The sequence below is a fragment of the Phascolarctos cinereus genome, unplaced genomic scaffold (assembly GCF_003287225.1).
Source record: "Phascolarctos cinereus isolate Bilbo 61053 unplaced genomic scaffold, phaCin_HiC Scaffold_3;HRSCAF=262, whole genome shotgun sequence".
Taxonomy (NCBI): domain Eukaryota; kingdom Metazoa; phylum Chordata; class Mammalia; order Diprotodontia; family Phascolarctidae; genus Phascolarctos; species Phascolarctos cinereus.
In genome coordinates this window covers 62,162,690-62,178,516 of record NW_027555736.1, presented here as the reverse complement: position 1 = coordinate 62,178,516, position 15,827 = coordinate 62,162,690, and the positions used below count along the sequence as shown (strand labels likewise).

The window sequence follows — 15,827 nt, the reverse complement described above, 5'->3', positions numbered from 1 at the left end:
AGATACATATACAACATTCATATACACATAGACATAAATGTATATATCTATATACTTGTGCATATCTCTATATACACATGTATACATGCATATGTATATATATACATATACACATGTGTATATCTATATATATATACATATACACATGTGTATATATGCATATATATGGATATACATGGAGACATATTTTGTATTCAACAAATTCAGTTCAAATTTAAAATAATAATAAAAATCGAGCATCTACTACATGATCCTGATGACTTTCCTTAATGCCAAGTAGGAGGTAAATCATTTGGAGATCTTGCTGGCTCCCATTTGGCTTTGAAAATTTTCAGAACAAGCTTATTAAATTTACCCATTCCTTCAGATGCCCACCCTCCACCATTGTTGGTACAAAGTAGGGGGTGTTGGGAAGGTCTTGGGTACAGGGATTAGAGAAATCTAATGCAGGCCTGTTCCATGGAAGAAAGTCAATCAAATAGCATGTGGTAGTCTGGTGGGTTGTCTCTCTGTCCACAGGGTTTCTGTAGTAACTCTCCACCTGATACTGTGATGATTTCCTCCTGAAAGAAAGGAAAAAGGGATGTTCACACATATAAATAGGAGGGAATGTCTGATTAACCTATGGTGACTGGAATGTACTGTTCTCTGAGAGATGGAGGCCAGGAGTTCATGAATTCAAAGAATCTAAGAATTGGAAAAGACTTCTGAGGAAAACAGGACTAAGTTCCCACCTAGAATAGGAATGACGCCTACAACATAGATTAATGAATGAACAAAAAAATCATTTATTAAGTGCTTACTATGTGTCAGGCATTGGGGTAAGGTCACCATTCAATTTTTTCTTGTATCTATCCAAGGAGACAATTATTTTAATGTCTCTAATTCTATTATGGAGCTCTCAGACCACAGATGGTAAGGGGGTCAAACAACTGCTCAGAAGGAGATTACAGGGGTCTGTTTGCTCAGTTGCTTTGCCCATAGTTGAATCTGGGCCCCAGTCCTACATGTCAGTCCCAGGGCAAGGATGGGCACTGGAACATCAGAGCATGTGACCAAAATAGAATAGGGACTCTCCTCACAGTTCCAGGGAAGAAAAGAGGGCTTGTGATTGCTCACAGACCAGAGAACAGGTTAGAATAATAGTAAACACAACTCTCCCTGGATCATACCACCTTGGAAGAACTGAAAACTTACAAGTGCCTAGAAGTATCTCTGACAACAGCTGCACAAAAACCCCTGAAACTTGGGACAGTGCACCCTCCACCCTGGAAATAGAACCCCACTTTAGCAAAGAGTTAAAAGTAAAGAAATAGGCTGGAAAAATGAGCAAACAATGGAAAAATTCTGACCATAGAAAGTTATTGTTGTGACAAGGAAGACAAAAACACACACTCAGAAGAAGACAGTGAAGTCAAAGCTCCCATATCCAAAGCCTCCAAGAAAAATATAACTGGCGTCACACCGTGGAAGAGCTTAAAAAGGATTTTTAAAATCAAGTAAGAGAGGTAGAGGAAATATTGGTAAGAGAAATTACAGTGATGCAAGAAAATCAGGAAAACAAGTCAGTAGCTTGGTAAAGGAGAAACAAAAAATATTGAAGAAAATAACACCTTAAAAACAGAATAGGCCAAATGACAAAAGAGGTACAAAAATTCAATAAGGAGAAGAATATCTTGAAAAACAGAATTGGCCAAATGAAAAAAGATTTACAAAAATTCATTGAAGAGAAAAACTCCTAAAAAATAGAACTGCCCAAATGGAAAAAGAGGTACAAAATCTTGCTGAAGAAAATAACTCATTAAAAATTAGAATTGAGCACATGGAAGTGAATGACTTTATGAGAAATCAAGAAGCAATGAAACAAAACCAAAAGAATGAAAAAAATAGAAGACAATGTGATATCTCATTGGAAAAACAACTGAGCTGGAAAATAGACCCAGGAGAAATCATTTTAAAAATACTGGACTACCTCAAAGCCATAATAAAAAAAAAAAGAGCCTAGATATCATCTTTCAAGAAATTCTCAAGGAAAACTGCCTTGATATTATAGAACCAGAGGGTAAAATAGAAATTGAAACAATCCACCAAACACCTCCTGAAAGAGATCCCAAAATGAAAACTACCAGGAATACTATAGCCAAACTTCAGAGCTCCCAGGTCAAGGAGAGAATACTGCAAGCAATCAGAAACAGTTCAAGTATTGTGAAGCCACAGTCAGAATAACACAAGATTTAGCAGCTTCAGCATTAAGGGATTGGAGGGCTTAGAACATGATATTCCAGAGGGCAAAGGAGCTAGGATTACAACCAAGGATTACCTACCCAGCAAAACTGAGTATGACCCTTCAGTGGAAAAAATGGACATTCAATGAAAAGACTTTTAAGCATTCTTGATGAAAAGACAGAGCTGAATAGAAAATCTGACTTCCAAATACAAGACTCAAGAGAAGCATAGAAAGGTAAAGAAGAAAGGGAAATCAAAAGAGATTTAATAAAGTTTAACTGTTTACATTTTTAAATGGTAAGATGATACTTATAACTCACAAGATCTTTCTTATTATTAGGACAGTTAGGAGTATATATAGACAGAGAACAGAAGTGTGAGTTGAATATGATGGAATGATATCTTAAAAGATAAAATTAAGAGGTGAGAAAGAGGAATGCACTGGGAGAAAAATATGAACAGTCAGTTTTCACAAAAAGTAATCAAAGCTATCTGTAGTTATATGAAAAAATGCACTAAATCACTATTGATTGGAGAAATGCAAAGGAAAACAACTCTCAGTTACTACTTCATACTCTGTTAGATTGGCCAATAGGACAGGAAAAGAAGGTGACAAATGTTGGCATGGATATGGAGAAAATGAGACATTAACACACATTTGGTGGATTTGTGAACTGATTCAACCATTATGTAGAGTAATTTAGAACTATGCTCAAATAATTATAGTGGCTCTTTTTTGTGGTAGAAAAGAATTGGAAATTGAAGAGATGCACATCACTTGGGGAATGGTTGAACAATTTGTGATGTATGATTGTGATGGAATGCTCTTATGTTATAACAAATGATGAACTAGATGCTCTCAGAAAAATCTGGAAAGATTTACATGAATTGATGCAAAGAGAAACAAGTAGAACCGGGAGAACATTGTACAAAGTAACAATAATATTGTAAGATGATCAACTGCAAATGACTTAGCTATTCTTAGCAACACAATGATCTAAAACAATTCTGAAAGACTTATGATGAAAAATATTATCCAGCCCCAGAGAAAGATATGATGGAGTCTGAACACAGATAGAAATTTTTTTTATGTTCTTTATTTTTCTTGGGTTTTTATTTTGGTCTAAGTTTTTTTCTTACAACATGACTAATATGGAAACATGTTTTACATGACTACATATGTATAACCTATATGGACTTGCATGCCTTCTCAATGGGGGGGGAGAATTTAGAACTTTATTTTAAAAACAAATGTTAAAATAGTTTTTTTTACAAGTAAATAGGGAAAAAACAAATATTAATTTTTTTTAAAAAAGAAATTTACTAGCTGTGTGACCCTGGGTAAGTCATTTAACTTCTGTTTAATTCAGTTGCCTTGATTGTAAAATGGAGATAATAATAGCACTTACCTCACAGGATTGTTGTAAGGATCAAAGCAGATAATATTTTTAAAGTACTTAGCATAGTGCCTGGCACATAATAAGCACTTTATAAATGTTTATTTCCTTCCCTTGAACTCATTACTTGTCCTATTCATTTATTACTTAGTACATTTTGTCTTATGGCATCTTTGTAGTGTTGTTTTTATTTATATTTTATCTGGCATAGGTACAATGTAGGTATAGATCCACATATATATGTGTCTATAATATACATTACATGTATGCCACCTATATAGATTATAGATAGCATATTATATATATATATATACTAAATGAATAGTGAAAGTGTGTTTATATACATATAACACATATGTATATATTACATATAGCATGTGTGTATATATATGTAGTAAGTGTATAGTGAGAGGCAGTGTATATATATACATATATATGTGTGTGTGTGAGTGTGAGTGCATATACAGATACATATATGTATGTGTGTGTATATATATATATGTGTATGTATATGTGTGTGTGTGTGTGTATTCAGTCATTTTTCATTCGTGTGCAACTCTTCATGACCCCATTTTGGGGTTTTCTTGGCAAAGATACTGGCTTGGTTTGACATTGCCTTATCCAGCTCATTTTACTAATGAAGAAACTGAGGCAAAGAAGTTTAAGTGATTTGCGCAGGATCACATAGCTAGTAAATGAGTTCAGATTTGACATCACATTTGAACTCAGGAAAATGAGTTTTCCTGACTCCAGGCCCAGTACTCTGTCCACTGCAACACCTAGTTGCCACTTTAAACAGAATTTAAATGACTTACCCAGGATCACAGTTAGTAAGTGTCTGAAGCTAGATTTGAACTCACAATCCTCCTGACTACAGGCCCATGGTTCTATCTACTATACTACCAGAAGATAAGAAATTTGTTTTTGTTTAGCTGTTTACCATCATCTACAATTCTTCTTGACCTCTTTTGGGGTTTTCTTGGCAAAGATATTAATTTGCCATTTTCTTCTCCAGCTCCAGATGAGGAAACTGAGGTAAACATGGTTAAATGATTTGCCCAAGATCACACAGTTCCTATCCAAGGTTGGATTTGAAGTTAGGTTTTCCTGACTCCAGGACCTGTCACTCTATATACTTATATATTTTATGTATATATTACATGTATTACATGCATATATACATATATACTAGTGTATTAGTAAGAGGTATTGTATTTATGTATATATGCATGATGTATACATATATACATATACAAATATGTACATGTATAATAAATATATAAGAGAGTACATATACACTTCTATATTATATATACTTATACGTACACATATTGCATGTATTCTATAAATACATATGTGCACACATGTACATATATGAACGCACTATATACACATGTATTGCATGTGTGTGTGCATGTGTGTTTATATATATGCATATACACACAAATATATCAGCATGCACTAAATGTATAGTAAGAGATATAATGGATAGAAAGCTGGCTTCAGAGTCAGGTAAGCCTGTGTTTAGATCCTCTGTATGCTGGATCCTGGTTGTATGACTCTGTGCACATCACCTGATCTCTACATGTTCATAGACGACTCTCGGTGATTCCCAGAGAAGTTACTAGTTTGCCTTGATGGAGGGAGTTGCCTTACTTGGATTCCCTATATCCATAAACCCACATAAATCCACAACAACATTAACAACAACAACAAATGTATTTTTATATATTGAATGAGTAAATTAGTCACATGTTCTTTACCACCAAACCCAGAACAACAGAAGTCTACCTGAGCATACTTGGGGAAAGAACAGTCTTAAGCAACCTCTAAGGAGCCTTATTTTTATGTCAGGCTGGTAATTGGAACTGTGGGGGAATTATGGGTTAGGCCACTAGGGCTTGAATCCAGGCCAGAATTCAGGGGCACTTCGTCAAATGCTCCAGCATTAGCTCCACTGTCCTGGCCCCAATCCCATTTAGTTGATTAGGTCCTGTCTCCCTCCGGCTTCCCTGCAGTTTCAGTTCCCTCAGGGAGCTAACCTGAAGGAGTTTCATATGGAAAAAAGTACTGCAATGGGGCAGTAAGAAAATTCTGCTCTTCATTTCCATAGCCTTGGTTTTGCTTAGACAGCTGATTTTTAAAGGCTCCAGGGTTTCTGACAAAGTGCACTTTGGAGCCACACTTGGCATGAAGTCAAGTGTCCAGAGTTGACCTTCTGGGAGACAGGACATCTTTAGAATATTTAAATTGCAATGTGAAGCAATTCAGACAGGTATATGAGCATGTTAAACCCAAGTTCACTAAGCAGATAATAAGCCAGTTAACATAGAAAAGAAAGTTTGTTAAGATTACCACACACTGTTAACTGGGAGTACATGTGGGGGGTGTATGTGTACTTTCACAGGAATATCACTTTAGGTTTGGAACCAGAAAAGCCCTGAAAATGAGAAACTATTTAATTTTAAGAGGCCATTTATATGAAACCTAAGCTGAGCTTCAATTTGATTATGGAAAAAGCCTTTACGATACCTTATTTTGAACCTATATTACACCATAGTAGCTGGGGAAGAAGGTTGGGACAGTGCTAAAAATGTAAGATACTTGGAGGCACAGTCTATGTGCCCTCCCATGTGACAGAAACTTCTTGCACAGTGCTAGGCACATAAGCAAGCCCTGGAAGATGTTTGGAAGATGAGGATAATAATGATTGAGAAATAGAAAGACTCCCACTAGCTCTCCATGTCATCCTTTCATTAAGTGGTGCTCCTGTGGTGAAATAGATATACCTAGATAACCCTCCCACATAAAAGGCATTACGGACAGCTTTCAGGTATTGTGGCTACTATCCTAAGGGTGGGGAATTTTTCCTATAAAGATCAAAACCATAGGCAACCTGTTACATCACTTTTTTCTCTTTGTTTGTGGTTCCTTAAGAGAAAACCAAAGGGAATGTGGATGAATCACAGAGGGATGATCTTTGGAGGAGAAATATTCCCCAAGGGAGGGTAAAAAGGAAAGTTACCAAGAGAAGCGGCAATTAGAACTGGGTTTGGCGTCTTTCTATTTGGGGTTGTCTTGAAGGTCCTTATATCATCACATCTTTCAATCACACTCATTACACAACACCTCTGGCTTGGTCCTAGTCACTGTGATGACACTTCTTAAATGAACAGCTCTGACCTCAACCATCACCCAAGTCTTCATGACGGTGCCTCACAGAATGGATACCTTGTGAAAATCAATAAGGTCTGTGAGAGTCGCATGGCGATTAGGATCCACTCCCAGGAAGCTATAAAAATCCCCTGATGCATCCACAAGAAAGTGCTTGAACCCATGCTGCTGGCGGTAGGAGAGGGTGTAGCCCCAGATTTTTTCACTGACGCGAACGAGAAATGCCCCCTCAGTCATGTTTGACAGAAGGTCTTCTGCATCCTCTCGGCTAACGATTCCTACGAGAAACGACATTGCAGTCAGCAACTACAATCAATAACAAGTAATGAGCCTCTACTGTATACACGGCCCAAGAGAGCTATAATGAGAACCTAAGTTTAACCTTGCTAGCTTGGACAAATAAGGTGGGATAAGTATTGTCTGAATTATAGGATATTTTCTAAAGAGGCAATTTTGTTACTCTTAATTACACACAATAACTTGACGTGGACTAATAAAGTTTTACTTTTCTCTAAAGAGACTTTTAGAGGAATTGTTTTAATGAACACATTTAATGATTTGTAATTATTGGGTACCTGAATATTCTGTTTTCTTGAGTAATGAAATCACCCCCAAGTAATTTTCTTTACCCTGTTAAAATCATAGTTTTGGCACTTCATGGAACTTAAAATGCCAGCTAGCCATTTTACGTATGGGGAAACTGAGGCTTAGAGAGATTAGTTTAAGTGATTTGCCCAAAGTTATCCAGGTAGCAAGTGTCAAAGGTGAAATTTAAACCCATAGTCCTCTAACTATGCAGACAGGGCTTTCCCCACTGTACCCTGTTAATGTGCTTAATAAATATTTTCTTCATAAATAAGTAAAACTGAACTTCAATATTCTCAAAGTACGTATATATACATATATGTATATATATATGTATGCATGTATATAAAGTAGTGCAGTTACTATTTTAAAAAAAAAAGTCTCACTATACCCTAGAAGTCCTGGCTCTGCCCTTTACTTCCTTATGTAAAAGGACCATGTGAAAACTCAGCAAAACCTTTGGGGAGTAACGTCAATGCCTGTGTTTGGGTATTAACTCTCCATGGTTCATTAACCACCTTGGTAACTAAAGTTAAAATGTTTATACATATTTTCTCTGTCACCAACAACATGATGTTAAGGCTGCTATGGAAGGGACTGCACATTAAATGGGAGGGTGCACCAAATGACCTACAATCATAAAATCCCAGATCTGGAAAGGACCTAAGAGGTAATTTAGTTCAAACTCCCCTGAAGTATGACTCCCATCTAAAGTCCCTTCCAGCTCTAAAGTCCTGATTCCAAGATATCTCATATATTCTCCCAGGCATTCCCTTATCCCTAGTGTGTCCTTAAGGTATGCCCCAGGGCAAGTAATGAAATCTGAGTAGCTGGAAAGAAATCCTGTCATTCATTGTTTCCACTGGATATTCTAATGTCATGATGACTGTCCCCCAGACAAGGGTCCTACTAGGGACAAAGGAAGGTTCTTGTTGTTGGAGCAGAATGATTTCTAGGTCAGGGTCACTAAATTGTTATTGATAAGGATATTCCCGGCAGAAAGGTGGAAGAAATTGGAAGTTAAATACATTTTCCTCCATCCCTCTGTAATATTTAGATAGAAATGAAAAGTGTGGGATTTTAATATCAAAGCTTCCTGTAGACAAGATTACAGCGATCTTATTCCTCAGACAGAAAAAAAATTACCAATTATCATATTAGAATTCTCAACTCTCTGATGTAACTATAGTGACAATCTGACAGAAATCCTTCCAAATTTTCACTTGGCTGCTGTAATTCATTTTCAAAAACATCCTCATATATTCCCTTCATTATTTCTCAGCTGCCCTATCTTATTCTTCTCCTTTCCTTCTTCTATTTTTTTTCTCTGCATTAAATGCTTCATCTGTTTCTTCCTATCTCTCCTTTCCTGATTGTTAACTATTCATGTGACATATCAGTGGGGCACGTTCCTGCAAGCTGATTAATAGTAAAGATGGATGTGGCCATTACAGGCATCCTCTCATGGATTGTGGTATAAACAAACACTGAAGGTCTAGTTGAAACTCAACTAATTCTATTACAAATAAAAGGATCTTCTAGTTCTTAAGTGTAGCATCTGCTGCTACTAGCTAGCACTTTAATTTTGGGCAAATCACTATGTCTATGTGCCTTACTTCATCTGTAAATGGAAATAATAATCCCTTGCACTATCTTCCTCATATGGAAGTATAAAATGAAGTAATAGATACGATAGACGGATGATAGATATAGATGGTGATGATGATGATACACGGATGGATAGATAGACAGACAGATAGATAGATAAATAGACAGATAGATAGATGGATAGATAGAAATGGGGATATTTTGACAAATTGAACTGAATTGAATTCAGAGAAGAAAAATTATGTTCTTTTGGAAATCTGGAAAGGCTTCATAGAACAGGAAGTATTTGAACTGGTCTTGATAGTTAGATAAGATTTTGACTGACAGAAATGTTTTCTCCCTCTATCTAAGATCAAAAACAGACAGAGGAAGTATATGCCAAAATGCCCCAAGGAAAGATCAATGAGGCCAAGTCAGCCTGAGAGAAGAGAGGCAGAAAAGGATTCAAATCACATAGTAACAAATAACTGGCAGGGCCCATTGGCTTGAATGAAACCACATAATTAGATTCTCACGCAGTTTAGTAAGTTCCCAAATCAAAACTATTTGTCCTGGCAACCATGCAGCCCCCTAACTAGCCCAGTGGTTGAGTAGAGACATTTGAACATAGCCATAGCCAGATTTCCCAATAAATGCTTATCCATCTCTTCCTGTGACTGCTGCTCACCCTTTCTATTAATAAGATACTAAGTCATGTTTCTTACAAGGCCCCAGAATGGCCAGATCTCACATCTAGGCAATCTCACTCATAGTTATAGAACAGATGAGTAGTAAAAGCAATCAATAAAAGGCCAAAGAGGCCCAGCCTTTAGCATCATGACCAGACCAACTAGCAAGAGTGGGCTTCCACCAGCCTCCAGGACAAGCCAGCTAGTATCCCACTTGCAGACCCACTGGTTAGATAAGAAGGATATATAGCACAATGTGATGGAAAAGAGGATTGAATGGAGAGTTAAGAAGACTGGAACTTTTGTCCCATCTTTTCTAACTATGATAGAAGGTAAGTCATTTTATAGGTCTAGGCCAAGGATTCTTGATGTTTTTATATCATGGAACCCTTTGGAAGTCTGATGAATTCTGTGGACCCCTTCTCTGAACAATTTTTAATACATAAAATAAAATACATGGGATTATAAAGAAAACCAACTTTATTGAAACATATTTATCAAAACAAAAACAAACAAAAAAAAAGGTTACAGACTCCGGGTTAAGAATTTCTGTTCTAGACCTTGGTTTCCTCACCCAGTAAATGAGGGGGAATGTCCTTTTCAACTCTAAAAATTTGTGATTCTATAAAATGATATATAGTCCTTAGAGACAAGCTCTTTTCATTTCATTTCTCTCTACCTAATGATTCCCCCTAATAAATCACCAGCCAGCTAATTTCTTCACCTATGCTAACCCAAAGCAATTAACAACTTCTAAGAAACTCTTTTCTTCCTGTGTTTGTTTGTTTGTTTTATTCTTTCTATGTCTAAATCTTCAGTGGTTGGTAATTAAAGCAATGAAAACTTTTTTTTCCCCACCCTTTCAAAACACTGTGTAATTCTCATGACTGCTAAAAGAAAGAAAGAGAGAGAGAGAGAGAGAGAGAGAGAGAGAGAGAGAGAGAGAGAGAGAGAGAGTGATTGCTCACTCCTGGGACTGCTGAGGAGAAATAAATAACATCTGTGGAAAAACTGCATGAACATTTGAAAATTGTTTGAACTCAAGTCAGGAAACTTTGCTCTCACCTCAAGGCTCTGCTAAGAGGTTTAGAATCCTGGGCCCTTTGATTGCTGGTGGTTCAGGTATTAATTGGAATTACTATCTGCAAACAGAATTTCAAAGCCTGTTCTCTCACCCCCTAGACAATTCCTACTTATCTCTTAAAAGTATTTCCAAGAAGAGCTCATGGAGGAGGAAACTGGGGGTTTCAGGACTATAATCCTTTCAAACAGGCTCAGCTTTGGAAGGCAGTGAGAGCACTTCACAATAACTGCCATATCACCAGGGTGTCAGGGAAACTCTGCATGGACTCATTTCAGTCTCCCCAGACCAAGGCATACTCAAAGTCAGGACTACCAAGATAGTCACTGTATACAAGACTATGCAGGAGACATACCTGTTTGAAAAGGTATCTGTGACCGAGGAGAAAAGAGTCAGAGCCCAGAAAAATAACAGCCAGCATGGGATAATGGAAATAGCACAGTTGTGGGGTTTTTTTTCAGTTAGAAGACCTGTGTTCAAGTCCTGACAGTTACTACCTGAGCTAGTCACTGAATCTCTCTGACTGAGCCTCAGTTTCCTTACTTGTAAAACAGAGGTAACAGGACTTTTTCTATCTCACAGAGTTGTGAGAAAAGAGCTTTGGGGATCCTCAAGTGCTCTATAGTGTGAACTTAGATATCAAACAGGTATCCAATGACAATCAGGCTAATAATACATGGACATTTCTCCCCATATTTTGTCTAGACAATGCTTTTGTGAAGAAGAAAAAAAGAGCAAGTTTTAGTAGCCTGCAAATGCCATATAAGTCACCAATATGGTGCTGAAAACAAACCCAAAAAAAACTAATATAATTTTAGCCTGCATCCTGTAGGATGTTCAAAATGAAGAATGTGATGATTTGGTTTTATTCTGTCCTGATTTGATATTGATTGTACTTGAATTTGGGCATTTCATTTTAAGAAGGCCATTAACAAGCTGGAGAAATTCCAGTGAAGAAATAGTAGGACAGTGAGAAGGCTAGAGAACATGCCCTATAAGAGTTGGGGGAGAAAGGAAGGATATTTAACCAGGAGAAGACTTGGTAGGAGGTGCTAGGGCAGCTCTCTTTAAGCATTTGAAGGGTTGTCTATAATAAGTCATAACATAGACATATAAAGCCTGGCAGGAAATGGTAGAATAAGGAACAGTGGATATAAGGTGCAGAGAAGAAGATTTTGGTTCAATGCATGAAAAAATTCCAAATAAATGTGATTATTCTGACATATAACCTATACCTCAAAGGCCATTCACATGAGACTTCTTATTTGTGAAGACTGATTATTAAATGCTCTGTCTCTTCATGAAGGGTGGAGTTCACTAGAACCTGGGAGAAGAAAAAACCTGATCTTCTGGTTTCCATTTTCAAGAAAGAAAATGCAGTCCTATAAGCTGACATGATTAAAGCAGTTCCTCTACATGTTGGCTTCTTCCTAGAGTCTTTTTATTTTTCCTTCAGGGATCTGAAGAGTCTGTAACTATTTTTTTTTCCTTCTCAAAGATGGAAGTCAAAATACTAGGATCTTTTTTCTCTTAAGCTTTTTTTTTTGCCAACTCCACCCCTTATGTGGGCATACAACATTGAATAATCAGTTTCCACCAAAGAGGAGAGTCCCATGCAAATGGACTTTGAGGTATAGGTTACCAGTGTAATGGTCTACTTCCAGATAGTGACTTCTGCTTCAGTAAGGATCTTCAGGTCGGGACTGAATTAACACTTTTCTGGGATACTACAGAAGAGATTACTATTTAAGTACCAGATTCCTACAGAATTCCATCCAGCTCTGTAATTCTTTGATAGAACAGGCTATTATTAACATGATTGATTTTTCACTGGCTGTCATTTCACTATCATATATATATATATATATATATATATATATATATATATATATGCATATATATATATGCATATATATGTATATACATATATATATGTATATACATATATATATATCTTGAGATTCTTGATCATTTGCTATTATTTTTTCTAGCTCTATTAAACCTTCTTTTGGAAGATTGATTGACACAGCACTAAGTAAATTAAAAACAAATCTAATGTGAAAATTAGAAGAGAAACAGGTAATTGGGAGAAAAAAGTATGTTACTCTGATAAAAGTCGCATTTCTAAGATATGACATGAACTGGTTCAAATTTATAAGACTAAGAACCATTTCCCCAGTTGATAAATGGTCAAAAGATATGAACAGGAAGTTTTTAGAAGAAGAATTCAAACTATTAATAGTGATATGAAAAAAATTCTCCAAATTACCGATAATTAGATAAATTTAAGTTAAAGTAACTTTGAGATTCCACCCACAACCATCAGTTGTTGTTTTTTTTAGTCTTCATTTGAAAAGAAAATTTAATTAAGAAAAAAGTTAAGGGGTGGTGAGAACTGAGTCTTGGGAAGGGGAATATGTTCTGTCACAGTATTGTTTACATTTATTCTCCCTAGGAATGGGAAGGTAGTTCCTGGCTTTTTGGTCTTCAGATCATTGTCTCAGATCAGATTGAGATGAGTAGAGATGATAAAAGAGAAAAATGACAAATGTCAGAGGGGTCATGGAAAAATGGGTACTTTAAGTTCAATAGTATCAAACTGAAATAGATATGCATTCCTAGGGGCTGCATATTGACTTAGCATTGACAAAATGGCATTATCTATGTTATAATGTATTTTTATTTGTTTTGTAAAACATTTCCCAATTACATTTTTATCTAATTCTAGTCACACTCAGGAATTCTGCAGAACACCCAAGCAAGTCTGACAACCTCTGCTCTAGTATACTGTTTGTGGATCTGTCTCAATTATAATTGCCTGATCTGCAATAAAAAACAACAACAACAACAACACTTGGGCAGAGTTCTGAACCAATGTCACTTTATTAAAGAGTCAATGGTCCCTTCTAATGAAGTACCTCAGATCTGCCTCACAATCTAATATGCCACTGGTCCCCAGGACTTTGTTTCATGGTTTGATATCCAAATATGTAAAAGAGGCATGGGTAAAATACAGAATTTAATTGGTTGATAGACCTTGCTCTTCAGGGCCAAAAATGATTTAGCAGTGAGGGCAGAGGGCACAAATTGGTAAATTACAGGGCATCTCCACTGAATTAAGTGGTGATAGGATGGTTACTTGCTCATATTAGACAAGAGAGAGTGGTCTGGGGGTACAAACATAAGTTGGAGAACTTTCTAAAGAATCAAGCCATCTCATTCATTCTTGGTTTGGACAACAAATTTGAGTTAAACAGGATGAAGATATCTTTGTCAGCATTCCTGTGGTTGCACAAGTGTGCTTCATAATTGGTAAACAAGTACTGAACATCACATTATAATGAGGCCCATTATAAAGGCTTATTATAAGGCCCAATCTTATCTAATTATTCTTACATGATATAGGAAAAATATCAAACTGATTAATAATGATTGGAATAGAAAAGTGTCCCAAAGAATCAATTCTCCCAGAGCTGTCCAATTGCTCTAGTTATTCTCAAAAAGTGATTTGGAACAATGCCCAGAAGGTTACCCAAATGTCTATACCTTTTGACTCACCTATACTAACACTAGAACTATACCCCAAAGAAATCAAAGAGGGAAAAGATCTATGTATGCAAAATAGTTATACCAGCTTTTTTCTTAGATAAAAATTAGAAAATAAAGAGGTGCCCATTGGGAAATGAATAAGCAAATTATGGTATATGAATCTAATGGAATAGTATTATGCCATAGCAAATGATGAAATGGACAATTTTCAGTAGCAACTGGAAAGACCTTTATGAATTTTCTGAACTTGGCAGAGCCAAGTGAGGAGAATGAAAAGAATAACTTATACAACAATAATAACATTATAGAGAAAAAACAATTTTGGGGGACTCCACTTCTGGGAGCCAAGATGGCAGAGTAAGAAGTAAATCACTCTCACAGTCCCTTATTAACCTCTGAAAGCCAAGAAAACATCACCCCAGAAAATATCCTGGAACAGCTGAACCAGCAGAATGATGGGATGCAGCAGTCCGGTAGCCCAGGAAGTTTGAGGGATTAACAGGAAAGGCCCCTCTTGTTCTGGAGGAAGAGGAGCAATACAGAATGGGAGGCATCCCAGCAAGCTAGCAGAAAGCCCCACCTCAGCATACCAGGGGGAGATCCTGAACCCCAGGTGGTGGAGCAAGCAAGCACCAACACCAGGACCCCTGAGTGCCTCAGTACAGGGCTGGGGTACCAATGGAAAACAGTTCAGAAAACCACCACATGCCATAGCCTTCTATGGCAGCCAAGTCTCCTGGTGCTTCAGCAAAACTCTGGGAAGCACAGCTCCAAAAGGAAAGCCCCAGGCAGAGAAACATCCCACACCAGTGAAACATCCATCTAAAAGGAGCCAAAGAAAGTGAAAGGAAAGGTCCAGGTGAGCAGGCAACCTCCAGGCGCCAGACTACCCAATCCTACCACTAGAGTTCCAGTGTTACTGATTCCAGCCAAACACCATGGAAGCTGCCAGAACCCTACAGCCTCCAACTGCCAGCACCGGAGGCCCCAGCACACAAAGCCAGTGACCAGGCCCTGGGCTCCCAACACAAGAAGCTTGGGTCAATGCCTCCTGCTCACCAGCAGGAGAGCTCAATCTTTTTAAAGGCTAGGAAATAAGCAAACACCATGAGCAAAAAGAAATGTACTATGGATTCTTACTATGGAAACAGTGAAGATCAAGGCAGAAATTCTAAAGAGGACAGCATTGTAAACAAACCCACGTCTGGAACCTCAAAAGGGAATATGAACTGGTCTGAAGCCCAAAAAGCCTTCTTTGAAGAATTCAAGAAGTATTTTAAAAGTCAAATAAGAGATGTAGAAAAAAAATTGGGAAAAGAATTGAGAGATATGCAAGAGAGAGTCAACAGCTTGGAAAAGGAAAGACAAAAATTAACTAAAGAAAACAACTCCTTAAAAAGCAGAATTGGCCAAACAGAAAAGTAGACACAAAAAATCACTGAGGAGAAGAATTCCTTAAAAAATAATATGGGCCAAATGGGGAAGGAGGTACAAAATCTAATAGAAGAAAAGAATTTGTTAAATATTAGAATTGGGCAA

At 37.0% G+C, this 15,827-nt stretch overlaps 1 protein-coding gene across 1 annotated transcript in view; it reads right to left on the bottom strand.

The window, feature by feature from the left end:
- Positions 1 to 213: 213 nt before the first annotated feature.
- Positions 214 to 15,827, bottom strand: part of SH2D4B (SH2 domain containing 4B) — a 207,532-nt gene continuing 191,918 nt past the window's right edge. The window contains exons 7-8 of the mRNA XM_020977363.2: positions 6,855 to 7,075; positions 214 to 563 (exon numbers count right to left, since the gene is read on the bottom strand). Of these exons, the coding sequence (XP_020833022.1) occupies positions 471 to 563; positions 6,855 to 7,075 (314 nt within the window). The 3' untranslated portion in view covers positions 214 to 470. The remainder of the gene's footprint in view (positions 564 to 6,854; positions 7,076 to 15,827) is intronic.